At 46.6% G+C, this 26531-nt stretch overlaps 2 protein-coding genes across 4 annotated transcripts; one reads left to right on the top strand and one right to left on the bottom strand.

Annotated features, from left to right (window-relative positions):
- The first annotated feature begins 869 nt into the window (after positions 1-869).
- On the top strand, positions 870-3612 carry LOC128409270 (zinc finger protein 501-like). Of its 2 annotated transcripts, none has more exons than XM_053379610.1 (2): positions 870-1359; positions 2152-3612. In XM_053379610.1, exons 1-2 carry the CDS (start codon positions 1203-1205, stop codon positions 3363-3365), a joined length of 1371 nt encoding a protein of 456 aa, XP_053235585.1. In that variant the 5' UTR covers positions 870-1202; the 3' UTR covers positions 3366-3612. The 2 variants fall into 2 exon arrangements, with proteins under 2 accessions (XP_053235585.1, XP_053235584.1); XM_053379609.1 differs by having other exon boundaries at positions 871-1359; positions 2149-3612.
- A 2985-nt stretch (positions 3613-6597) lies between these two features.
- On the bottom strand, positions 6598-25061 carry LOC128409258 (uncharacterized). Of its 2 annotated transcripts, XR_008329205.1 has the most exons (9): positions 24932-25061; positions 20655-20762; positions 18735-18833; positions 17746-17877; positions 14532-15059; positions 11775-11843; positions 11566-11637; positions 7104-8318; positions 6598-7062 (listed from the first exon to the last, which is right to left on the bottom strand). XR_008329205.1 is itself a non-coding variant. In XM_053379588.1 (8 exons), the coding sequence occupies exons 2-8, from the start codon at positions 20686-20688 to the stop codon at positions 7798-7800; spliced, it is 1455 nt and encodes a 484-aa protein (XP_053235563.1). In that variant the 5' UTR covers positions 20689-20762; positions 24932-25061; the 3' UTR covers positions 6598-7797. The 2 variants fall into 2 exon arrangements, 1 of the variants encoding a protein (XP_053235563.1); XM_053379588.1 differs by having other exon boundaries at positions 6598-8318.
- Between the last annotated feature and the right edge of the window lie 1470 nt (positions 25062-26531).

Below are 26531 nucleotides of genomic sequence, written 5' to 3'. Positions count from 1 at the left end.
TATAGTTCCTCTGTGTATTCTTGCCACCTCTTCTTGATGTCTTCTGCTTCTGTTAGGTCCTTTCCACTTTTGTCTTTTATTATGGTAATCTTTGTATGAAATGTTTCTTTCATATCTCCAATTTTCTTGAACAGATCTCTGGTTTTTCCCATTCTATTGTTTTCCTCTATTTCTTTGCATTGCTCGTTTAAGAAGGCCTTCTTGTCTCTCCTTGCTATTTTTTGGAAATCTGCATTCAATTTCCTGTATCTTTCACTATCTCCCTCACATTTTGCTTGCCTTCTCTCCCCCGCTATTTGTAAGGCCTCGTTGGACAGTTGCAGATAGTTTGACCCTTTTCATCTTCCCTCATAGGTAGTGAAATGGCATCTGAAATGTTTTCCAGACCCTCTCCCCTTTGCACTGGCATGGAGGCAGGTGCTCTGGAGTCACCTCAGGTAGGAGGGATACTCTTTATTGATATATATATTGATATATATACAGTGGTACCTCGGTTTTCAAGCATATCAGAAGCCGAACATTTCGGTTTTCGAACGCCAAAAACCTGGAAGTGAATACTTCCGTTTTCGAACGCGCCTCAGAAGTCGAACGGCTTCTGCTGAATTTCTCCCCCTCAAATTTCTCCTTTGACTTTGCCTACAGCCCATTGCGCCTCGGTTGTCGAACATTGCGGAAGTTGAACGGTCTTCTGGAACGGATTAGGTTTGACAACCGAGCTACCACTGTACAGTCTTACCTTGGATCTCAAACGGCTTGGGTCCTGAACAAATCAGCTCCCAAACGATCGAAACCCGGAAGCGAGTGTTCCAGTTTTTGAACGTTCTTTTGGAAGCTGAATGTCCGACGGGGCTTCCGCAGCTTCCAATTGACTGCAGGAGCTTCCTGCAGCCAATCGGAAGCCGTGCTTTGGTTTCCGAACATTTTGGAAGTCAAACGGACTTCCGGAATGGATTCCCTTCGACTTCCAACGTACGACTGTATATATTTATCCTGCTCTTCAGCCAAAAAAGGATCTCTGAGTAGCTTACAGATCAATGAAAACAATCAGGCTTTCCCCCTCAGGTTTGCAGTCTTAAAAATATTATTGATCATATTTTATATTTAAACTGCCCTTCAGCTGAAGTTTCCAAGCCGGTGTCCAAAAATCCCTTCAAATCATAAGTGAGGGAGAAGCACTTTTCACACCCTGCCTGTGGATACTGATGAGGGAAGGACATTTTTTTATTTTCCAGGGACCAGTGACTTTTGAGGAGGTGGCCCTCTATTTCACTGAGGAGGAATGGGCCCTGGTGCAGCCCAGCCAGAGGGCTCTGTACAGGGAGGTGATGCTGGAGATTCTTGGGATGGTGACCACCTTAGGTAAGTATCCCTTTGGCCTTTATTTAGAGATGCTGAAGGTATGAACTCCCCTCAGCAGTCCTGTTTGCCCAACAAAAAACATCCATCTCTGGGTGACATCTCTCGCCCTTACAGAAGCCGTGCCAGTTCTGCATGAGCAAGGCTTGTTCTTCTGTATGCTTTGTAATGTTAGGCAGGATTCATCTAGCAAGACCCATAAGATGAAGCCCTGTGCATGGACTTCTGCTTGTGCAACAGGGCTTCTGTGGTGGATGGTGACAGCCTGAAGCGAGCACTCCTCCTGCGAGTACTCAGGTCTCTCCTTCTCTCAGACCTCAGTCTCTGCAGCTCGGGAGATGTCGGTGGGTTACCAGACCCAGAGGCCGCCTCAGCCTCTCCTGACCCAACTGGTAGTGGAGTAGCTGTAGGTGATTGCCCAGCTGAAGGCAACGAGGTAGTCCCCGCATCTGGAGCCAGGGCAGGCTCAGGCCCCTGACACAGCCCAGCTGGTGCTTGTTGCAGGGGAACCTGTGAAGACTGGGGCTCTTCAGAATCAGGCCCCAGACTGGGTTCAGATGCCGCCTGAGGCAAAGGATCCAGTGCGGACTGAGACTCCTCTGGTTCCGAGTCTGAGCCCGAGTCCCAGGCCATCATACCTTCCAACCGCGGAGGCAGAGGGTTGCCTTCGCAGTCGACAGAGGCAGAGCCTAACCTTCATCCTGGGAAGCTGATAGACTTGTCCTCCTACAACAATCAGTTCTGCTTTTCCCTTGATCAGAGGGTTTATCCAGTTTTCTCCTTATATTCCAGCAGGTTACGTCTGGGAGAGTGAGAACGAGGGAGCAGAGTTGGGCGTGTCGTTGGAAACAGCCACGGGTCAGTACGGTGGGGAGAACTTGGAGGGTCAAGATGGAGCAAAGAAGCAGGAGGAGAAACAAACTCAGACACAGGGGGAGAAATCTGCCCCTTTCCAGTATGGTGACAGCGCCCTAAAACAACACACAACGTGCAGAGGAAAGAAAAGGATTAAGTGTGCCGAGTGTGGAAGAGCCTTCAGTTGCCAGTCAGCATTTAATCTGCACCAGAGAACTCACACGGGAGAAAAGCCTTACAAGTGCCCACAATGCGGAAAGAGCTTCAACAGGCACGACAACCTTGCTTCGCATCAGAGAATTCACACCGGAGAGAAACCGTACGCCTGCTCAGTTTGTGGGAAAAGGTTCAGCCACAGTGCAAGCCTTACTTCTCATCAGAGAATCCACACAGGGGAGAAACCGTATAAATGCTTGGAGTGTGGCAAGAGCTTCAGCCGGTGCGACTCCCTTACTTCCCATCAGAGAATCCATGCGGAGGAGAAACCGTATAAATGCGCCGTCTGCGGAAGGAGCTTCCGTCAGAGCGCAAGCCTCACTTGTCACCAGAGAAACCACACCGGGGAGAAGCCGTACAAATGCCTGGAGTGCGGAAAGAGCTTCAGCTGGGATAAGTCCCTTATTGCACATCAGAGAATTCACACGGGGGAGAAACCGTACAAATGCTTGGAGTGCGGAAAGAGATTTAGGTGGAGCCGGCTTTTTACTGCACATCAACGCATTCATGCTGGAGAGAAACTATATCCGTGTGCAGACTTCGACGAAAGCTTCTGCCAGAACGCAAATCTTTCTTCCTATCAAAGAATCCATCCGCTGGAAAAGCTGCGCAAGTGCTTCATGTGCGGAAAGAGCTTGAGTCAGAACGACTCCCAGATTTTGCATCAAGGCTTACACCCGGGAGAGGAACTGTACAGTTGCTCAGAGTGTGACGAGAGTCTATCTTGCAAATCGTATCTTGTTAACCGTCACATAATTAATGCTGGCAAGAAACAGTACGAGTGCGGAGGAAGTTGCGGTGCGAGCTCAGACCTTGCTTTCCATCGAATGGTTCATGCAAGGGAGAAATTGTATAAATGTCTGGAGTGTGGGAAGAAGTTTGGCCGGAGCGACCACCTTCGTAGACATCAGATTATCCACGCGAGGCAGGAGCAATAGATGTGCTCACGCGGGCGGAAAATGTTTGCTTTTGGAGCTCGCTTCTCCACACAACTCCATAGATTGCTAGTTGGGGGAATCTTGAGGAATGTCTGAGCTGTGGGGAAAGTATTGATGGAGCTCACCTCTCCTTACTGATAGAAGCCTCCAGAGGACATGAGCAGAATCATACAAACGCAAGAGGAATAGAAGAAGCTGTATCATACGGAATCGGATCTTTGGCCCGTTTAGCTCATCAGTGCTGTCTGACAGGCTTCAGGAAGGGTCCATCTCGGCCATCCCTGGAGAGATCATTGAGGGTTGAGCTTGATAGATGCTCAACGACGTAAGAACACAAGAAGCTGCTTTATTTTGAGCCACACCTTTGGCCTATCTAGCTCACTATTGCCTACACTGACTGTCAGCTGTTCTCTGGGGTTTCAGGCAGGGGTCTTGATGCTGAGGATTGGACCTACTTCTGCACACCCTATATAGCTCTACCACTGAGCTTTGGCCCTGTGAAACGCCTGCTTTTATATATGTATCATCATGTCTCTTCCAACAAGAACCTCAAATAAACTTCAGCTGGCCTGGATGTGAGGAGCAGGGCCTTGTTTGCGGTGGTACCACCGCATCATCTGACCATTAAGAAATCTATACAGCTTCAGGGGACAACCCCCCACCCCCCATGTTTTTCCTTCATTATTGTTTGTTTGTTTTTTTAAGGTTCCTGATAGTTCTCTGCCGCTTTTTTAAAAAGCTGTTTTTAATTTTTAGTTAGGCTTTTAACTTTTTTCCTCAATTTGGTTTCGCTTTAATGGATTTAGGACTGTTGGCATAATAAAGTCACCAAGAAAGCAGTTCAGACAAGTTGATATCTTAAGCGACGCAGTGTGTACACTTGTTAAAATATTATTTGCAGTTCTATGCCTCTCCCACCCTGTAAAAACCCTACCACCACCACCAGAAGGCCAGGCCAGCAGAACACCACAAATAAAAATATATAATAAGCACTAAAGGTAAAGGGACCCCTGACCATTAGGTCCAGTCGTGGCCGACTCCGGGGTTGCAGCGCTCATCTCGCTTTATTGGCCGAGGGAGCCGGCGTACATGCATGTGGCCAGCATGACTAAGCTGCTTCTGGCGAACCAAAGCAGCGCATGGAAATGCTGTTTACTATCCTGCCGGAGTGGTACCTATTTATCTACTTGCATTTTGATGTGCTTTCGAATTGCTAGGTTGGCAGGAGCAGGGACCGAACAATGGGAGCTCACCTTCTGATCAGCAAGTTCTAGGCTCGGTGGTTTAACCCACAACACCACCTGCGTCCCATAATAAGCACTAAGTAGAGCTAAAAACATTTATAAGGAGCCAGATATCCTCACGGCTAATAATTTCAGGGAACAGTTTCTTTCAGCCATCAAGTGCCTGGGAGAACAGGAGAGTCTATAAAATGCTCCTAAATGTTGTTGACTTGATTTCTTACCTGCTTTTTCCTATATTGAGATCGTAGGAAGAGCCCGCAGGATCAGTCCAATGGCCCATCTGGTCCAGTTTCCTGTTCCCACAGTGGCCAACAAAACCCACAAGTGGGATTTGTCCACAGGAGCCCACCCCCTTCTGCGATTTCCAGCGATTGGTATTCAGAAGGACTAATCCTAATCCTTTTAAAGCCCTATGCGGCCTAGGACTCACTTACCTACGGGACCGCCTCTCCTGGTATGCCCCGCGGAGGACCTTAAGGTCCACAAATGACAACATTTTGGAGGTCCCAGGTCGCAAGGTGGTTAGATTGGTCTCAACTAGGGCCAGGGCCTTTTCAGTACTGGCCCCGATCTGGTGGAACGCTCTGTCACAAGAGACTAGGGCCCTGCGGGACTTGACATCTTTTCGCAGGGCCTGCAAGACAGAGCTGTTCCGCCTGGCCTTTGGCTTGGACTCAGTCTGACCCTTATGTTTCTCTCCCCTTATGGTCTTGATCTATGGCCTACTATTAAAATGAGGCTGCATTTTAAATTGCATTTTAACCTGTATTTTAAATTGCTCCCCCCCCCCATTATGTTTTTTACTCTGAGTTTATTGGTGTTAGCTGCTCTGAGCCCAGCGCTGGCCGGGGAGGGCGGGGTATAAATGAAATTTATTATTATTATTAAATTATTTATTTGGTTTTTTCAAGTTAAAATTTTACAGTCACATATTGAACATACAACATAAAAACAAGATTCCAAGGAATCTCTTGGGACCTCCCTCCTCCGCTTTGTGGCTCCTATTGTTAATCATTTCCTCCTGCATCTTTCATAGTAATCCAAATCTTTTACATCTCCATTGTGTCCAATATTCATCATTAAGCTACAAGTGATATTCCAACCCTACTAACGATTTTAACTGTTTACAATGGTTTTTAAGGTAAGTCATAAATTTCCCCCGTTCCTTATTAACAATTTTGGTCTTCCCGATTTCTGATTCTTCCGGTCATTCTGGCCATTCCGGCATAATCCGTCAACTTGATCTGCCATTCTTCTCTGGTAGGGACTTCGTCTTCTTTCCATCTCTGGGCCGATAACATCCGTGCAGACTATTTATGTATGCAAGCTAGGGATTATTTGTGCAGGGATTGTGGGCCTTGCGTCTTGTTTTGGATTTATTATTTTATTTAATGAAACGTACAGAATGCTCGATTATCATGAAAACCTCAAACGGTTTACAAAACAAAAATAGAATTATTAATCAAAAAACTGTCTAAAGCCATCAAAAATTTCTAAAATAATAATTAAAGTAAAACATGGGGGGGGGGGGCGGGAGCATCCGTAAAGTGCATGATCACTGAGCTGTTTGTGGGAAGTTACTGTTTGTGTGTGGAGAAGCTAGCCTTCCGTACAAAGGTGAAATTTACACTTATTGTGCCTCACGCTGTTGCTTTTTTCCCTGCCCACCACTTGCATATCCCCCCCCCAAAAAAAAAGATTTCCAGGAGATTACGTGGCTGAGAGAAGTTCCTCACTCTAGTACAGAGGATAATTTTGGAGCAGCCTCACTGTTGACACCATTTTTATTTGTTTTTGTAACTCTATATGTTACTGCAACCCATTCTGGGACCTTACGGTAAAGGGCAGATAAGAAATCTTAATACCCGTATCTCTTCTGTCAATCATAATCAAGGAACTTGGAGGCGCAACTATCGTGCCACGAAGGGAAAATGCTGAGGTAAAAAATTATACCTACTGTGAATATAAGACGCAGGACGGTTCGGACGAAAAGAGTAATTTCTTTTATTGAACCATTTCTTTTATTAAAAAATCTTCTTTAAAACAACCGGGGGCAGCGACGGAAAGGTGCTTCTTATTTATAAATCAGGGAACCTATGCTTTTGTTGCACAAAACACAGAATATAAATGGGTTCAGGTGTGCGCTAAAATTAGAGTTGTTAGAAAAATGCATAATATATATACAGAGAGACAGAGATCTTTTTTTCCAAAAAGAAATCCTTCACTCTGGCTTATTTCATTTGAATGCAGCTGCGCTCATTAGGCTATTAAAAACCCCAGTAAAGAACATGCACTTGGAACAGGGGCGGCAAACAGTTACTGTCCGCGGGGCCACATTCAGCCTTGGCTAGGCATCCGGGGGCCGCAGAAAAACGTCACTTGCGGCCACCTGCCCCCCTCTCAAACACCCACTCTCTCACACCACACAAAGCCGCTCGCCCACCTCAGGCAACCTGTGCCAATCGGGCTGAGGAGGAAGGTTATATCTCCCCACACTTCGGTCGAATTCATTTTGGTTTCAGTGCTGGAAAGCAATCTCAGGCTGCCGAACGTTGGCTCGGCCAACTCCCGTGTGAGATGTCGAGGACATTTTGCCAAAGCTCTCTTCCCCAAAATGTCTAACGCGACTGGATACCTCAGGCCAACCACAAGCGGGGAGCAGCGTAGCTCGCTGGTTTGTGCCAGAGGTGAGGGGCCACCGGTCTGATCCTCAGTCCCATTAACCCGCTCCCCAGTGGCTCCATGCACAGTGAATCCATTGCCGCAGGTCGGTTGCAACTGGGAGATTTGGAAGGGTTTTTTTTTAATGTCCCACCCCTACTCCACAACCCACACCCTGACAAAAACGCTCAGGCTGGAGGAACGGGGGAAGACTCTTCGTTTCTGCCATGACTTCAAGCTCTGCGGTAGAGTGAAGATTGCATCCTGAAAATTGCGGCTCAAGAGATCTCCACCCACAAGCAGTCCAGCTTAGGGGGACAGATCTAATTTCCCTGTGTTTCTGTATCAGTGGGGTGCATATGCGTGAGAAGTGACGTCAGCCTACTGTTATCATTTTTCTGCGTTGGCTCTGCCCCCTTTTGCACCGGCTCCCCCCACCTCTGGCATGCAGGCCCCGGGGGCTGGGGAAGGTTAAGCCACAAGGGAGGCTTGAAAATGGTTGTCCACACCTGGCCTTTTAGGCACAGCTACCCTTGGCAGTCTGGAATGTACACTGATTCCTTGGCGGGGCTCGATGTTTCCGGAGACGCCCTCTCCAGCGAGCCGGGGAAATGGGTGCTCTGAGAAGGGGCGCTTTCTCCGTTGCAAAGCACCAGCGACACGCAGCCCGAGGGTGAGTTTAGAGAGGAGAAGCTGTCTGCGAACCCGGCGGCGGGGCTTTGGTCAGGCCTGAGCAGGGCCTCTCCGATTTTATTCAGGCCGGAGACGAGGCTCTGCAAGATGGTGCCGAGATTGTCAATGGAGTTCAGAAAGGCTTTCCTCTCCTCCTTGATCTGCGCGTCCTCCTCTTTCATGAGCTGGACGTACTCCGAGAAAACCTTGCTGTCTTTCTCCATGGCGGACAGGAGCCGGGCGTTCTCCGTGGAGGAGTGCTTCATCAGCCGCTCGATCATGTCGCTCTCGCCTTTTCGCTTCTTCTTGGTCCGCAGGATTGCCATGCACGTGTTGGGGGACAGGGCAGGAGCCGGGCGGTTCGGGGCGGCAGCATCTGGAAGGGCAACAAAGAGGAGAGCCTTAAGGGGGCACAGAGAGACTCGCCTATATGAGGAAAGGTGATAACAGTCGGGGGCTTTTTAATTTAAAGGCCAGGAGACACGGTACAGGTGTGTAAAAATTATACGAGGCACGGAGAAAGAAAGCTCCTCCTCTCGTCATACCAGAATTTGGGCGCATCTATTGAAGGTTCAGGACAGACATAAGTACTTCTTAGTAAAATGTTAGAAATTGCTCCTGCAAGAGGCAACTTGGGCGTAAGTTAGTCATGTCCATTAATTCCAACGGATCTGAAACCTTGTCGTTCCCTAGGCTGCTGAGAGTTGCTCAGGAACCCCTTATTTCCCTCCCAGACCTACAGTTCGCAAAGTGGCTTAACTATCAATTCCTCTCAACCTTTTAATGTATAAATCCAAATCAAATACCGTATTTTTCCGTGTATAAGAAAACCCCTATTTTTTTAAACCCAAAATTAAGAAACTAAGTTGTTTAGCTTCTTCTGAGGGGTGGGGGAGGTCACTTCCGCCAATCGCTCACCCACCTGCCCGCCACTGCTGATCGCTTGCCACAGCCACCGGTTAATCACACACCTCACCGCAGCCGCCAATTGTCTGCCTGCTCGCCGCCAACAGACCACCCGCCCACTTGCCACAGCCGCCAATCGCCTGCCCAATTGCCGCAGCCACAGCCAATCGCCAGCAGGCCTTGCCACAGCCACCAATCACCTGCCCAATCGCCACTGCCAATCTCCTCCTTGCTGCTGCCATTAATCGCACGTTCCCCCTCTGCATTCACGATCTGTGTATAAGACGGCAATTTTTGCCTCTTTTTCTTTTTTAGAAAAAGGCATCATCTTATACATGGAAAAATACGGTAATACGTACGTATACAGTAAGTGTTGGAAATGTAAAGAAAAAGGTTCTTTTTATCATATGTGGTGGTCTTGCAGCAAGGTTAAGGCTTACTGGGAAATGATATACAATGATATACATAAAATGGATGTTCAAAATAACCTTTGTAATAAAAAAAACCCAGAAGCTTTTCTTTTGGGAATTATAGGGACAGAACTACCTAAATTGTATAGAAACTTATTCATGTATGCGACTACAGTGGCAAGAACGCTACTTGCCCCAAAATGGAAAGAAGCAGAAGTACCAGCAAAGGAAGAATAAATACAAAAACTTAAGGAATGTGCAGAAATGGAGAAACCGGAAAAACAAGAAATCAAGATGGTTTATTGAATATTTACAGATAAATTGTAAACAGGGGGGGAAAAACTGGCAGGATTATGTAACCTGCACTTACATAAGAGTATATATTTAAAGAATACAAATAAATGGGTAAGTTAAGTGAATTTGGATATGCAGAAGACAATTAAAATAAGAAAAGGGGGGGGGGGAGGAAGTCAAGTTTTAAAATGTTAAAATGATTGTAAAACCAGTTAAATGTATATATCTGAAAAGTGTAAATAATTTTAAAAACACAAAAACTATCTATCCCTCTCCATAGGAAACACCGGGAATGGTCGCTCTGTGAAGGGGATAGGGGCCTATCCGAAGAACTCTCAGGACCCTTACAAGCAGTTCCCAGAATGCTTTGGGGGTAGCCATGGTTGTTTGAAGTGGCATAATACTGCTTTGAATGCGCAGATAGGGCCTTAGACTCACAATACGGAAGGCCCAGCTCCAAGTGGGATATGAGCAGTGTGTGAGAGAGACAGCCCCAAAAACCTCGGTGATCAGGGAGAGAAATAAGACCTCAGGCCCTCCCTAAGGCACACGTAAATATTTATAAACTGCACTTTCAAAACCATGCACACGCCTCCATTTAAAACAAATTGGTGCACAACCAAAAAACCATAATAATTGGTTGGTTTGGGGTGTGAGAAAGTTCCAAACAAAACTGCTGTCTAAAAGACATCTAAAAGCAGGAGTGGTTCCTGCTGAACTATTGGCAAGGAGTTCCATAGGCAAGCGCCTTCCACAGCAGAGGCTCGGTCAGCTGAACCTCAGGCATGCGGGGGGCATCAAAAGTGCTCCATCAGAAGATCTTGGCTGCCCTGGTTGTATCCTGGATCAAAGTTGTTAAGAGCCTTGCAAACTAATACAAGATCCTTGAGCCCGATAGCACAAAGCAGCAAGCACAAGCTGCGGAAACACCCAAGTTAGGTACTTGTTGTACAGCGAAACTTCGGTTCCCCAACGCCTCCCTTATCATACTTTTCGGCTTCCGAACGCCCAAAACCCGGAAGTAAATGCTTGAGTTGTTGAACGATTTTTGGAAGCCGAACATGCTACGCAGCTTCCATTTTGAGTTTCCCTATTGTATTGAGGCTTCTGTTTTCAGTTTTCGGTTGTCGAACGTTTCAGAAATTGAACGGTGTTCCAGAATGGATTATGTTCAACAACCAAGGTTTGACTGTAGCTTGTTCCAACCTACAGTCCAGCTGCAGCATTCTGCACCAAGGATTATTGTTGTTTAGTCGTTTAGTTGTGTCCGACTCTTCGTGACCCCCTGGACCAGAGCACACCAGGCACTCCTGTCTTCCACTGCCTCCCGCAGTTTGGTCAAACTCATGCTGGTAGCTTCGAGAACACCATCCAACCATCTCGTCCTCTCTCGTCCCCTTCTCCTTGTGCCCTCCATCTTTCCCAACATCAGGGTCTTTTCCAGGGAGTCTTCTCTTCTCATGAGGTGGCCAAAGTATTGGAGCCTCAGCTTCAGGATCTGTCCTTCCAGTGAGCACTCAGGGCTGATTTCCTTAAGAATGGATGCGTTTGATCTTCTTGCAGTCCATGGGACTCTCAAGAGTCTCCTCCAGCACCATAATTCAAAAGCATCAATTCAAGAGTCTGGCTCTCACTTCCATACATCACTACTGGGAAAACCATAGCTTTAACTATACGGACCTTTGTTGGCAAGGTGATGTCTCTGCTTTTTAAGATGCTGTCTAGGTTTCTCATTGCTTTTCTCCTAAGAAGGTCCCCTTCATGGATCACTGCCTTGCCGTGGCGAAGGGGCTTGAATAACTCAGAGAAGCTATGAGCTATGCCATGCAGGGCCACCCAAGATGGACAGGTCATAGTGGAGAGTTTTGACCAAACGTGATCCACCTGGAGCAGGAACCGGCAAGCCACTCCAGTATCCCTGGCAAGAAAACTCCATGGACAAAGACAACAGGCACCAAGTATAGTCCCACAATAATCGAGTGTAGAAGATACCAATGATCTTAAAACCCATACCTTGTTCCTTCTCCACCTCTGTGTCTGCCTGGTCGGCTTCCATTTCCACCCCTATTCCACTGGAGGCTGCATCTATTAAACAGGAAAGGCAGTCTGTTTGGGGGCGGGTGGGTGGGCAATGAATTAACTGACAGACACTCTCTCAACCACATCCGAGTGGATGCAGCCCAAGCAGCTACTTGCCTGACATTGACACTAACAGCACTTACCGGAGCGATCTCCAACGATGCACGTCTCAATGCTCTCTTCTATGGCCTTTTCTTCGCTGTGGCCATCTCCTAGGGAGAAATAATAATGTTTTAGAAAAGAAAATTGGGTAAAATTAAGCTAAAGCATATAGAAACAGGGTTGGGGAACTGTAGCTCTCGAGATATTGCTACAGCTCCCATTATCTGTAACCGCTGGCCATGCTTTGCGCAGAATCACAGAGCTGGGGGGAAAAAAGAATCACAGAGCTAGAAGGGACCCTGAGGGTCATCTAGTCCAACCCCCTGCAATGCAGGAATCTTTTTGCCCAACATGGGGCTCAAACCCAAGACCCTGAGATTAAGAGTCTGATGCTCTGCCAACTGAGTTATCCTTGGCTGGGGCGGAATAAATAAACACTCTTCTCTAACTGTGAGGCATGATTCACTCAGCCCATGTGAGAAGTTTAATTCTGAAGAGCGTACCGACAGGAGCGAGCCAGCGGTAAAACACGCCGAGCAAGTGCAGTTAACTCTTTATTAGTAAAAAAACAGGATCGGCACAGGACTGTCAGGCCTAATGAGCACAGCAACTCATCTCCAGCAGGTCTGGCCCCCATGAGGCAGTTGCAGAGACTGAAGGCCTCCCTAGAGATGGGAAGGCCTGGAAAAAACTGGGGGGAAACCAGGTTTTTTTCCAGGCCTTCCCATCTCTAGGCCTCTCCACAGCTGCCTAAGTCCCCTCCTCTCCAGGGCCTTTTCCAAATCCGAGGCCGGGCCTGCATGAAGCCAACCTTCTCCGCCCTTTTCATGCCTCTCCTGGTTCTGGGAGATCAGGCGGAAGGGACTTTGTCACAGCACAATGGGGAGACACCTGTGCCTCTTCCCCAGCCTGACTTCTCTGCCTCTTGGTATCCCTCTTCTCTTGCTTCAGCTTCTGCCTCTCATTCTGGACTTCTCTCTGCCACAGACTCTCCCCACTCACTAAGCCCTGTTACCTCTTCGGCTTCTGACACCTCCTCCTCCCAGTCTTCTCCCTCCAACCCCTCAATGTCATCCCACCACAACTCCCTGGACTCTGAGCCTTCTTCCCCTGGGGGTTCCCCAGCTGGTTTCTCCCACCATTCCTCAGCATCCATCCAGTCCGTGACATATACAGTGGTACCTCAGGTTAAGTACTTAACTCGTTCTGGAGGTCCGTTCTTAACCTGAAACTGTTCTTAACCTAGAGCACCACTTTAGCTAATGGGACCTCCTGCTGCCGCCGCGCCGCCGGAGCACGATTTCTGTTCTCACCCTGAAGCAAAGTTCTTAACCTGAGGTAATATTTCTGGGTTAGCAGAGTCTGTAACCTGAAGTGTATGTAACCCGAGGTACCACTGTACAGAGCAATGAATAGCCCTCGGAGAAAGCCACGGGCCTCTATGCGAGTTACTGTTCTGTCCTCCCTGGCGAGGGATGGTGGAAGTTGTAGCCCAACAATATCTGGGTGGACTGCAGGTTCCGCATCCCCATTCAACCCAATTTGGACAACGCGAGGGATTGATTCCAGGCCGCCTGCGTACAAACCAGGGGACCCCGAGAACATGCCAGTGGATTCTTGCACAACTGTTCTGACCCATACAAATCAGGCAAACTGTTACGATGCAAAGCGGATGCCTGCGGGGAAGCTGTGTTCCTGCAGCGGCCATTAAGTGGCGGACTTTGGCCTCTCAAATTTTAGCGTCACCCTGGCACCTCCTCCGCCACTGGCGCGCCATTCTTGTTTGGGCACCCCCTGCAGGGCAACAGCACCGCCGGCCCCACCCTAAAACCGCCTCTGTTCCCATCAGCCCAACCAGCACGGCCAATGGCCAGAGACGATGGGAGCCCAGCAATATTTGGAAGGTGACCAGTTCCGCAACACGCAAAGTTCTCACCCCGCTGCAGAAAGGAGGACCTCTGCTGACTCCCAAGAAGAATGGCGGAGGGCTATAGCATCTGCTTTGCATGCAGAAGGTCCCAAGTTCAAATCCCACTGGCCTCTGCAGGTAGGGCTGGGACTCGTCCCCTGCCCGAACCCCTGGAGAGCTGCTGCCAACCAGTGTGGATAATACACAGACACCTGGATCTCTACAGTGGTGCCTCGGGTTACAGACGCTTCAGGTTACAGACACTTCAGGTTACAGACACTTCAGGTTACAGACGCTTCAGGTTACAGACTCCACCAACCCAGAAATAGTACCTCGGGTTAAAAACTTTGCTTCAGGATGAGAACAGAAATTGCGCGGCGGCAGCAGGAGGGCCCATTAGCTAAATTGGTACCTCATGGTTAAGAACAGTTTCAGGTTAAGAACGGACCTCCAGAACGAATCACCATATTTTTCGCTCCATAAGACGCCCCTGACCATAAGACGCACCTAGTTTTTAGAGGGGAAATGCAAGGAAAGAAATTTTTTTAAAAGGGAGCGTTGAGCAGAGCCTGTATGCATCCCAGGCTCTGCTCAGCGCTCCCTTTAAAAATATTTTTTTCTTGCATTCCCCCTCTAAAAGCCAGTCAGTCCCTTCTTCTCCCTCCTCAGGCAAAAGCCCCCAAGAGCCGCACGGAGTGTGTGTGCGGCTCTTGGGGGCTTTTCCCACCTGCATTCGCTCCATAAGTCGCACACACATTTCCCCTTAATTTTAGGAGGGAAAAAGTGCGTCTTATGGAGCGAAAAATACAGTAAGCTCTTAACCCAAGGTACCCCTGTATAAGGCAGCTCCCCACATTCCTTTGTCCCTAATAAGACAAATTCTGCCCACCAGGTACAAGAACTTGCTTCACCATGTACTCTTCTGCACTTCCTGCTTCCTGGGCACAAAGTTCCACGGTGCGCTCGGGAGCGGCAGCCTCCTTGGCGAGCGGCGCCGAGGCTCTTGTCTTTTTCTTAATGTTCCTGGGGATGCGCTTGGGCCGGATGGCCGCGTCCCCGTTGTGGAGGATGCTGTGCAGCTTTGCGTAGTAGGGGCAGGTGGCCGTGTGCTTCCCCGTCCAGGAGTTGTGGTTCACGACCCGCTGGTACTCCAGCCTCATGCACTTGGTCTTGGAGCGGCACTCCACGGCGTTGCGCCGGTGGCCGCGGCAGGCCATCTTGCGGGCGATGATCTCGAAGGCCTCGATGTTGCGGTGACTGGCACGCAGCTGCTCCTGGATCTTCGGCTCCCCCCAAATGTCCAAGAGGTCCAAGATTTCCTGGTGCCTCCAGGAGACACCTCGCCCTTTCCTGCCGCTGCTTGAGAGGGACATGCCTTCGGGGAAACCGGGGTCGGAGGCGCGGCTCAGCAGGTGCGCTTGGGTTACAAGGAAAGAAGGGAGAAGACAGACAAAATATATTACAATTACCGTATTTTTCGCTCTATAGAACGCACCCAAGCATAGGACGCACCTAGTTTTTAGAGGAGGAAAACAAGAAAAATAATATTCTGAATCAAATGTTGTATAAGCTACTGTATTTAATAAACAACCAGTATCTCAGAATCATATTACAGCCAAGTAAAGTGAACAGCAGTCAACAGTGGCATTAAGAACCACCATCACTGTCATTAACAAATGCAGAGAGACTTTAAGGTTTGAGTACTTTTCTAGTCTTCTGTGAACCCCATGAACTCATCACTGCTAGAGTCAGAATTTATGAAGCTCAGTTGCTCACAATCACTGACATCACTTTCTTCGCTATCTTCATGTAAAATACTTTCCTTTCCTTCTCCCCACTTTTTTCTCCCCCTCCCCAAGCAGCACAGTCCCCTTTTCCAGCCTCCTCCTCTCCATCCCTTTCACCCAAACTCCTCAGGTGACGCCTGCAATTTCTCCCCTTCGCTGCTCCCTCTCCTTTGCCCTCTCCCATGACTCTCCACTCACGGAAACCTACGGTACCTCCTCTCCCTTCACCCAGCTTCTTGGTCCCCCTCCGTCCTCTTCCTCCCCTCTCTCAGCGAACAGCCTGCCCACTGCTTCAAGCCTTGAGGGAAAAGGGCAGGCTGCTGGCAGAACAGCACCCCCCACCCCATTCGGCAGCCCAGGAGCGCGGGGCTTGGGCGCACAGCCTTCCCGCTGCTCCAAAGCTTCTCGGGGCTGCAGGGGGAAGCCGAGGCTGCCGGCAGAGGAGCGCGACTCCCCCCCCCCAAAGAGCAGCCCAAGAGCGTGCCGTACTCCGGCAATTTGTCTCCAGGGACCACACATTCGCGCCATAGGACGCACAGACATTCCCCCTTACTTTTTAAGAGGAAAAAAGTGCGTCCTATGGAGTGAAAAATACGGTACTTGCAAATTCAAATGTATCCCTATCATGTTTTATGACTTCCTCAATATTGTATGTGGGCTGGAACTGGTCTGTGATCGAAATAGTAAAATTCACCTCATAGACATAATATATTACAAGGACAGGAAGAAATATCACGGGCAGAAGAATTACCACACGCAAGAAGAACAAAGAGAGAGTTTGAATGCTTCAGCTGTTGGACTGTAAATCATTTGATGTGCTAATGCGAGTGGAAGTCGTTAAAATTGCAGTTGCGGTATAATGGGTGTTTTATTCTGAGACTGTGTAATGGAAATTTGTAAGATTTTGGAACGCGGAAATAAAGTAAATCATCGAACCATCAATTCTAGTACACGGGGGCCCACCTGAATTGTATACTTTGGCTTTTGAACAATTGGCATTATTAATGGTATGATAATTTGGCAGTGTTATAATAAGGCAGTGCGATCGTTAACACCAGAGCTTGTGGACATACAACAGAAAACTTTTAATGACTTGATATTAATTGAATACTCATTGGAATAATAACATTACTCCATCTTGCAATGTATTACAATTTTAAGTACTTTACCACTTTTTTTTCTTTATTTAACCATGGCAAAATGTTCTTGTCTGTCTGTCTGTCTATCTCACCCTTATCCTGAACAAGCTAGCCACAATTCCTTTATGTGTATCTCTCTCTCTCTCTCTCTCTCTCTCTCTCTCTCTCTCTCTCTCTGTGTGTGTGTGTGAATTTTCAATTAATTTTTCTGTTTTGCAATTTAAAGTACTCATTTTTGCATTCTTAAGATATCAGTGACTTCCCTTCTTCACTTTCCATGGTTCATTTTACCTATATTATATCCCTGCATATTTTACAAAAGTTGTATCAATCATTTTCCATTATTACATCCATCAAAACTTATTTACACTGTTGAATTTATCTTAATGCTGCCAGTGTTTTCAGTGTTTATATTTAACAAATGTTTCCCCATCTTCTCTAAATGTATGTTCTTCTTGTTCTCTTATTCTATATGTTAAGTCTGCAAGATGTGCGTATTCCATCAACTTATGTTGCCACTTTTTTTGGTTCGGACCTCGCTTGTTTTCCAGATCCCACCCTTATCCTGTAGGAGCTCGACATAATTCCTTTGTGCCCCCATAATTTCATCCTTATGCTGAATATACGGGTGGCGCTGTGGGTTAAGCCACAGAGCCGAGGACTTGCCAGTCAGAAGGTCGGTGGTTTGAATCCCTGCGACGGGGTGAGCTCCCGTTGCTCGGTCCCAGCTCCTGGCAACCTACCAGTTCGAAAGCACACCAAAAGTGCAAGTAGATCAATAGGTACCGCTCTGGCGGGAAGGTAAACGGCGTTTCTGTGCGCTGGTCTGGTTCACCAGAAGCGGCTTAGTCATGCTGGCCACATGACCCAGAAGCTGTACGCCGGGCAAGATGAGCGCCACAACCCGATTCAGCCACGACTGGACCTAATGGTCAGGGGTCCCTTTACCTTTACTTTTACCTTACTTGCTTGAATGCTCCTATCCTGTTTACGGAAGTTTTTAATATTTAATGCTGTATTGTTTTTAACACTCGATTGGGAGCCACCCAGAGTGGCTGGGGAAGCTCAGCCAGATGGGAGGGTATAAATAAATTATTATTATTATTATTATTATTACTACTACTACTACTACTACTATTCACTCCACCCCAATGTTGTGGCGGCAACTGGGACTCACCTTCCTCGCCGGCCTCACTGGGGAAAGAAATATTCTCTTGGCATCTTTCCGGCAGAGCCTCATACTCTTCCTTGATCACAGGAGCTTCGTCTGGAAAGCTCTCCACCTTGATCTTCTTCAGAGATCTGGCACCTTTGGGAACCAGATATGGAGGGAAGGAGAGAAAGAGGAGAGAGAGAAATGCCTGAAAACTCAGTTTTATTTCCAGAATGGCAGAAACATTAACAAACAGGTTAAAAAAAAAGTAACTACTTGCTGGATTGACAAAAGCAGCATCAAATACCCACAAATCCCTACCGGCAGACAGGAGTCTTCTGCTTCCACCACAGCTCTTAGAGGGAAAAGTCGCATTTTTACATTAATGTAAAATATTAATATAAATAACACACATAATATGTAAGCAAATATATTTTAAATACCTTATTTTTAGATTTAGTATTTGCAAAAAATAAAAAAATAAAATGCTGTATTGTAACGATGTTGTATTTTAGGAATTTTGATATATTTTCGTGTTTTCTATCCAGTTGGTTTTTGTGATTCTTTCACCTAAATATAAACAGTTTAGCGGTGTTTATTTATGTTAGGTAAAATGTGGAATTATGAGTATCATTACTAGAAATTTTTAATTATCATACACAAAACATGGAATTGTGACTATTAATTAGCAATAATAGTCATTTTACATATAATTATTTAATTGTGTCAATTGAGCCAACTGGCGCGGGGGGGGGGCATGGGAGGGGACCGTCCCATTCTGCTAGCCAAAGTCCCTGTTACAAGTTTCCACTATCTGGACTTGTGAGTTGAATCCTGCCCTGTATTTCTTATATTGAGTCCTTTTTCCTGGGATCCGTTAAGGCGCCCAAAGATTTTGGGTTGAAATGTGAAGCAAGTATGTTATTGCCATCGCTATTATTTCTTGCTGGCTTAAAGTGGCACGATGCTGATTTAAGTCAAAGGGGCCGGCGTGGCCTCAGAGACACACTCACCTGTGGATCTGATCTCTTCCATGGAGCCTTTGGCAAAGAGGTCTTTTCTGTCTTCTTCCAGCCAGGAAATAAGATCAGGTCTTGAGCTCACATGTCCATCTTGAAATAGAGACGCAGTAATGTCAGGGTCTGGACTGAGGAGGAATGGTGGCAGCCTCCCCGCTTTTCCTGAACCTTCCCAAGGGCAGGAGGACAGTATTGATTTAGAACAGTGGTTTGTAGAAGGGCATAGTCCAGAGAGGAAAAGCTGGGAAATACTGGGCGAGGAGCAGGTAGAAGAGGAAACACCAGGAGAGAGACAGCTGGCAGATTCAGTATCCTTAGAAAGCATTCCTGAACCCCCTTCGCCTAAGACTAGACAGGCTTTGAGAGTGATAAGAGCAGAGAGCACAGTGGCAACAAACTCAGATTACTCAATGTAGGAGTGATGTACAGTGGTACCTCTGGATGCGAACGGGATCCGTTCTGGAGCCCCATTCGCATCCTGAAGCGAACACAACCCGTGTCTGCATATGCGCGTGACGTTATTTTGAGCATCTGCACATGCGCAAGCAGCGAAACCCAGAAGTAGCGCATTCCGTTACTTCCGGGTCGCCACGGAGCGTAACCTGAAAATGCTCAACCTGAAGCATATTTAACCCGAGGTATGACTGTACAGAGGGATGCGGGTGGCGCTGTGGGTTAAACCACAGAGCCTAGGGCTTGCCAATCAGAAGGTCGGCGGTTTGAATCCCTGCAACGGGGTGAGCTCCCGTTGCTCGGTCCCTGCTCCTGCCCACCTAGCAGTTTGAAAGCACGTCAAAGTGCAAGTAGATAAATAGGTACCACGCTGGCAGGAAGGTAAACGGCGTTTCCGTGCGCTGCTCTGGTTCTCCAGAAGCGGCTTAGTCATGCTGGCCACATGACCCGGAAGCTGTACGCCGGCTCCCTCGGCCAATAAAGCGAGATGAGCGCCGCAACCCCAGAGTCGGCCACAACTGGACCTAACGGTTAGGGGTCCCTTTACCTTTTTATGACTGTACAAGGTTTCCCCAGCCACTCTGGGCGGCTCCCAACAGCATATTAAAAACAGGATCAAACATTAAAAACTTCCCTAAACAGGCCTGCCTTCAGATGTCTTCTAAAAGTCAGATACAGTGGAACCTCGGGTTGCGAACGTGATTGTGCGGGAGGCACGTTCGCAACCCACAGCGTTCACAACCCACAGTGCCACGTCTGCACATGCGTGAGTGGCGATTTGGCGCTTCTGCGCATGTGCAAAGTGTGATTTAGCGCTTCTGCGCAAGCACCAAAACCCGGAAGTAACCCGTTCCAGTACTTCCAGCTTCAGCTGGGTGCGCAACTGGAAAACGCGCAACCTGAAGCGCCTGTAACCCGAGGTACCACTGTAGTTGTTTATTTCCTTGGCATCTGATGGGAGGGCGTTCCACAGGGCAGGTGCCACTACTGAGAAGGCCTGAGAAGGTTAAGGAAGCTGGGTATGTTTAGCCTGGAAAATAAGGGACTGAGAGGAGATGTGATAGCCATCTTTAAATATTTCAAGGGCTGTCACATGGAAGATGGAGCAAGCTTGTTTTTTTCCTGCTCCACAGGGTAGGATTCAAACAAGCTGCTTCAAGTTGCAAGGAAGGAGATTCCGACTAAACTTCAGGAAGAACTTTCTGATAGCGAGAGCTGTTCAACCGTGGAACGGCTTCCCTTCGGAGGTTGTAGACTCTCCTTCCTTGCGGGTTTTTAAGCAGAGGTTGGATGGCCGTCTGTCATGGATGCTTTTGCTGAGATTCCTGCATTGCAGGGGGTTGGACTAGATGATCTCTGGAGTCCCTATGATTCTGTGAACAGGATGTTGGACTAGCAAGGCTGTAAGGCCAGACACAGCAGGACCTTAGTATCCTGGCTACAGGGAAAAAGGATCCTTACCCAGAGAGGTCACCAAGTCGTGAATCTCCAGCATGACCTCTGGTTCAGATCCAGCAGGCCCCACTCCTCCTCAGTGAAGTGCACAGCTGCCTTTTCTTCCACCAGCCCCTGGAAGAAAAAGAAGAAGAAAACCGTTTCCTTCCACGCTGCGGGCAGGGACTGAAAACCATCTCCTTTCCCCTCAGAAATGGAAAGCAGGTGTGGTAAGCCGAGCAGTTTCACATGCAGAGTTTGAAACTGATGTTCAGATCATAGCTGTCAACTTTTCCCTTTTCTTGCGAGGAATCCTATTTGGAATAAGGGAATTTCCCTTTAAAAAAGGGGAAAGTTGACAGCTATGGTTCAGATAAGTTCAGAGGACCCCACAAACTTACGTAACACAAGAACCTGCCTTGTACAAAGGGGTTCATTAAAAACCCTGAGAGGAACCAACACTAAATCATAAAATATGATTTTAAAACAAAATAGATTTATAGCAGCACATGGCAGAATCTGATCTCCTCGCATTATTTCAGTTTACATTAGCAGGAGGCCTCCTGGTTTAGGTGGGGCTAAGCACTGAAAAGAGAAAAATGAGGGAAGCAGTGTTGGGAGCTAAAGAAATATAAGCTAGGCACACTTTAAATCTAGGTTATGTTTGCCCCAACGGAATGTCCCTCAGAATCCCTTCCAACGCTATACAGTGGTGCCCCGCAAGACGAATGCCTCGCAAAACGAAAAACGCGCAAGACGAAAGGGTTTTTCGGTTTTTGCGTTGCTTCGCAAGACGATTTTCCCTATGGGCTTGCTTCGCAAGACGAAAACTTGCGAGTTCTTGCGAGTTTGTTTCCTTTTTCTTAAAGCCGCTAAGCCATTAATAGCCGCTAAGCTGCTAAGCCCTTAATAGCCGCTAAGCCGCTAATAGCCGCTAAGCCGCTAATAGCCGTGCTTCGCAAGACGAAAAAACCGCAAGACGGAGAGACTCGCGGAACGGATTAATTTCGTCTTGCGAGGCACCACTGTAATTCTCTCAACTGCACTGCAACTCGCTCTTACAACAGTTCACTTGTCCCAGTATGCAAGAAGAAACACACACACAGGGAAATGGAAGTGGTATTAATTATGGAAGCTTTTAAACGGTGTTCACCAACTTGGCGCCCAGAAATCTCCAGTTGGGCCCATGCCAGGAGCAAAACACGTCCGGGGAATTTCGAACACCGGGGTGGGGAATTAAATGTAAGGATATCTAACAAATTCTGGTGTTTTTTCCGTTATGACAACTTTGATGTGTTTTCTTTAAAGTCAATTTCTTCTTTACAGAAAAAAACCCTCTTTCTTTCCCTGCAAGGCCCTTGGCACGTGCTGATCCTGCCTATTGTGCAATCCAGCCCTGCTTACGCAGCGTCAGCCCACTGGTCCATGTGGCTCCCTGCTCCCTGCACTGAGTGTTATGAGATGGACAAACGTAATGCAAACACTTGTGCTTACTAGCAACAATCCCAAATAAACAGAGGTTAAAGCCCAGATCCACACACAACTTTGCAATTGAGCGTCTCCCTCTTGCACAGACCTTCTGCATGCAAGGCAGAGGCTCTACTGCTGAGCTGCGGCGCCTTCTCTTAAATAAAAAGTAAGATCCTAGTCCCCCTGGTTTAAACAATGTTCCGTTTAAATAGGAACTTATACCTTTGGTCCATATAGTTCAGTATTGTCTACACTGACTGGCAGAGGCTCTCCAGGGTTGCAGGCAGGGGGTATTCCCAGGACCACCCAGAGATACTGGGGACTGAACTTGAGACCTTCTGAACGCCAAGCAGGTGCTCTAGCACTGGGCTACGCTCCTTCCTCAAATACAAGTCTGCATCAAGGCAATCTAAATGCTGTACCTACGAAAGTCCTGAGGTCTGCAAGCTCTCTATAAACTGTGCCAAATGGCATCATCATCATCATCATCTTTCTCACTTTGCACATTTTATTCTGATATTTTATCTTCTTTGCACAGTTTGGGCTTCCTTAGTCATGGGAGATGGGAGTGAAGAAAACGTGAAAGCTGTGAAATATCTATCACCTTCCTGTCATTGGAAATCTCAATTCAGCCAACACACCATCTGGGTTCTGAGATTCCTCTGAGATTTCATTTTTTTAAATAACTTTTATTAAGGCTTATAGTTTTTTAATATAAATTTTATTAAGGTTTATAGATACATCCTATGCCCTTTTAAAATGTGGCTCTTTTTTTTAAAAAAAAATCATTTTTATTAACAGACCAATCAAATCAAATCACATAAATTCCAAATTCCAAAGCCGAATTTTAAATTTTTGCTGGGGGTACCCATATTTCAAGTTACGAAAGGGTAAAATGTGGCTCTTTTTTGGGGGGGTGTTATTGGGTTGTTGTTTTTATTTTGATTATATATATTGTGGTTTTTATGTTGATGTTTTAAAAGTGTCTAAATAGGAGACTAAATATATTGCACAAATATGTCATTATTCATCTTTCCTGTTTTTTTCTTTTTCTCGTTGCATTTATCATGTTTTATAAACAAACATAATGAAGCGATTAATATCTTCAGATTGTGGTTTGGGATTTCTCCAGTTCTGACAGATTAGCATTCTAGCTGCCATTGTAAACTGAGCGACCATTTCCAGGTCTTTCTCCTACGTTAGGCCTCTAAGATATCCAAATGAAATTACTAAAGGGGCCCTTGGAAGATCGCATCTGAGGAGTCAAATTCTCCTTCATTTCTATTAAGGCAGCTTTCAAAAAGTTCTGCATCCGTTGGGTGCTCACGCATCACACGAAAAGAGATTTGCATTAGGAGGAGAATTTATTTCACGGAAGTCTTTCAGGGAGTTCGGGGCCTAAGCCACTCAGGGTTTTAAACACTAACACAAACACTCCGTACGTAGAACATGAGACTTAATCTCAAGGTCGTGGGTTCGAGGACCACATTGGGCAAAAGATTCCTGCATTACAGGGGGTTGGACTAGATGACACTTATGGCCTTGAATCAGACCCGGAGTCACAACTGACAAACCAGCAAGCTGTCACTGATGCAATAATAGCACATCAATGGCCAATTTGCAAACCGCTTTGAGGTTTTCTTGCAATCAAGAGGTGTATAAATTTTATGGAAAAAGCAGACAAGCAGCTTCATACTGGACCGCCTGCACATCAGTCCATTTTATTAGTGGTTCTGTGACAATTCCCTAATGGCATTTCATCACTGTTGTCTTGAGGGATGCTCCTGCATATACAAAAACAGGACCGACAACACACACACACACACACACACACACACACACACCAACATCTGTGGTATGCAAAGTTACAGGATTTCAGCAGGATGTTACAAGAATCCTACCAATCGTAAACAAAGCCCTGAAACTTTTTCAGGCACAAACCGTACTGAAATCGGGATTGCATAAAACCGCCCTGATGCCCTCACGAATGTACAAAAAAATAGAGCAAGAAGAAAATGGAAGGTAGAGGAAGGGGAAATAAGTTTTTTCCACATGACTTAGGCTGCATACAAAACATATGTTTAAAGCACATCATCACTTCTCCCCGACAAAGAATCCTGCGGACGGTAGCTCACCCCTCCCAAACCTTCAATTGTTGGCACTCATAATAAAGTACAATTTCTTTTTTGGGGGGGGGGATGCGATGTGCTTTAACTGCCTGGTGTGTACACCGCCTTCTTCTCCATTTTGCACCACCTGAAGAACTTCCTCATGGCAAAAAGCTGTTAAAGGGTACACCCCAACAGAATTTTATTTATTTTTAATAAAGGGGGGAAAGTGGCAAGATTGGGGTCCCGTCCCCCCCCCCGCCTCTAATGCCTGGAAAAGCAAACAGAACCAGCCAGGGGGAAAATACAAAGAATTTATTTGACAACAGCGACCCACGGGGGATTAAAGGATTAAAATCTGGAAAGATGGAGGAGACCCCCCCTTCTTCCCCCATAAACCTCCAGCCAGAATCCCAACCATCAACAACCTCCCCTGCAAACGGATCTTTGAAGTTTCAAATAGATATTTTTTAAAAAGATTGCAAACACCAGGAAGGGAGGAGGGGGAAGCAGAGTGTTGTTGGGAAAGAATTTGCAAGCTATTAGCATAAAAGTTTTCTTTTGCTGCTGTGGGAAGGGAGGGGCGGGGAGGCGGCTCGGGGGAGCTCGGCTTGCAATTATTTGGGGGGTGGGGGGCACCCTTGCTGGGACCCCCTGGGAGAGGGTGGGGGTTTGGGGGGCTGCACTTCCTTCCCAGAGCCCCTCCCCCCTCCCCCAAGGGTGCACCTTTAACACGGGGCTCCCCCGGCGAGAGGAACAGCCCGGTCCGGCATCGCGGCAGACGCAAATCTCTGGGAAGCACAAAGAGGTTCACATGGGCCCCCCTTGCATTTCCCAGGTGGGCGGGACAGGAAGGAGTCCTCGGTGACGCGGCGCCACGCCGCCCTTCTAGTCCACCCCGCCTCGCTGGTTATGTAACCCTCTGCTCTGGACCCGCCCACTCCAGATACACAAATGTTTGGGGTGGGGGGTTTGCCAGGAGGGAGATCTGGGGTTGCTGGGTTTGAGGGGGGGTTTTGGTTGGCAGTGGATGGGTGAGGATTTCTGAGCACACCACAAATGGGAAGGACAAAAAAATTAAAAAAATAATAATGAGGCAGCTTTCCTTAAATGAAATTAAGGATACTGTCATAATGAGAAGTTAAATTGTAAATATGCGGATAATAATAATAGGATTTAAAATAAAAAGAATACAGCCCACTCATCTGGTTGGGTTTCCCCAGCCACTCTGGGCGGCTTACAGCATATATAAAAAGACGACCAAACATCAAACATTAAGAAACAGAATATCCTATACGAGCATTACATAGCTGTCAACTTTTTCCTTTTTTTAAGGGAAATTCCCTTATTCCGAATAGGATTCCTCGCAAGAAAAGGGAAAAGTTATGACGTGCAACAAACAAACCAATACGTCAATAGAAACCAATAGCAAGTGATACACACACACACACACACACACACACACAATATCTGCTGAAATTAAGGAAACGCTGATAATGAGAAGTTCTATATATGTGTGTGTCTGTTATATATATATATATATATATATATATATATATATATATATATCTGCTGAAATTAAGGAAACTGATGAGAAGTTAAATTATGTATCTGTATATATGTGTTTTTATATATGATATATGCCAAAATTAAGGAAAATGATAATGAGAAGTTAAATTAAATATCTAGATATATGTTATATATATATAATATGCTGAAATTAAGGAAACTGATAACGGAAAGTTAAATTATATATCTGTAACTGCTGAATTTTTTTTAAAAAAGATATTTATTGAAATTTTCCACTTTAATACATTAAAAAAAATCAAAAAAGAAAAACAAAAAAGGTTAAAAACACATAGAGTTCACAATCCTTATTTTTCTATAACATATTTCTCTGACTTCCCCACACCTCCCCTTCTTATATTCCAATTCAAATTGTTAGTTCAGCAAGTTCTTATCCCTAATTTTGTACCTTTTTCTATTTAGTTCATTTTAAAAAAGCCAATTTTACCTTATAAACATCAATATTTATACATCAGTACTCATTCTTAAAACCTTTTTCTAAAGTCGACCCAAATTCCCTTCCACGACTTCCCCAATCTTCATACAAATAACAAAACAAAACAAAAACAGATTATAATTATGCACCCTTTGGATTCCCAAACTCCACCCCCCCCTTCCCGGTTTCAATCCCCAACAAATGTCCATCAGTCTTAATCTACTATCAGCCTGGAGATCTCACGTCCGAGGCTCTTAATTCTCTCTCAATTCCTCTCTGCCGGTTTTTTTGATGGTCCTTAATATTAAACACCAGATCTCGGAG

This window comes from Podarcis raffonei, chromosome 2, assembly GCF_027172205.1.
Source record: "Podarcis raffonei isolate rPodRaf1 chromosome 2, rPodRaf1.pri, whole genome shotgun sequence".
Classification (NCBI taxonomy): Eukaryota; Metazoa; Chordata; class Lepidosauria; order Squamata; family Lacertidae; genus Podarcis; species Podarcis raffonei.
Note: the sequence above shows the minus strand (reverse complement) of the source record. Positions and strands in the feature narration are given on the sequence as shown.

Excerpts from the sequence above, each read along its gene's own strand:
- LOC128409270 (XM_053379609.1), top strand. The coding sequence starts at position 1,203 with ATGAGGGAAGGACATTTTTTTATTTTCCAGGGACCAGTGACTTTTGAG. Across the intron at positions 1,360-2,148 it reads TGGGATGGTGACCACCTTAG|CAGGTTACGTCTGGGAGAGT; the intron begins GTAAGTATCCCT and ends CTTATATTCCAG.
- LOC128409258 (XM_053379588.1), bottom strand. The coding sequence starts at position 20,688 with ATGCTGGAGATTCACGACTTGGTGACCTCTCTGG. Across the intron at positions 15,060-17,745 it reads CAGTGAGGCCGGCGAGGAAG|CGCACCTGCTGAGCCGCGCC; the intron begins GTGAGTCCCAGT and ends TTGTAACCCAAG. Across the intron at positions 11,638-11,774 it reads CATCGTTGGAGATCGCTCCG|ATGCAGCCTCCAGTGGAATA; the intron begins GTAAGTGCTGTT and ends CCTGTTTAATAG.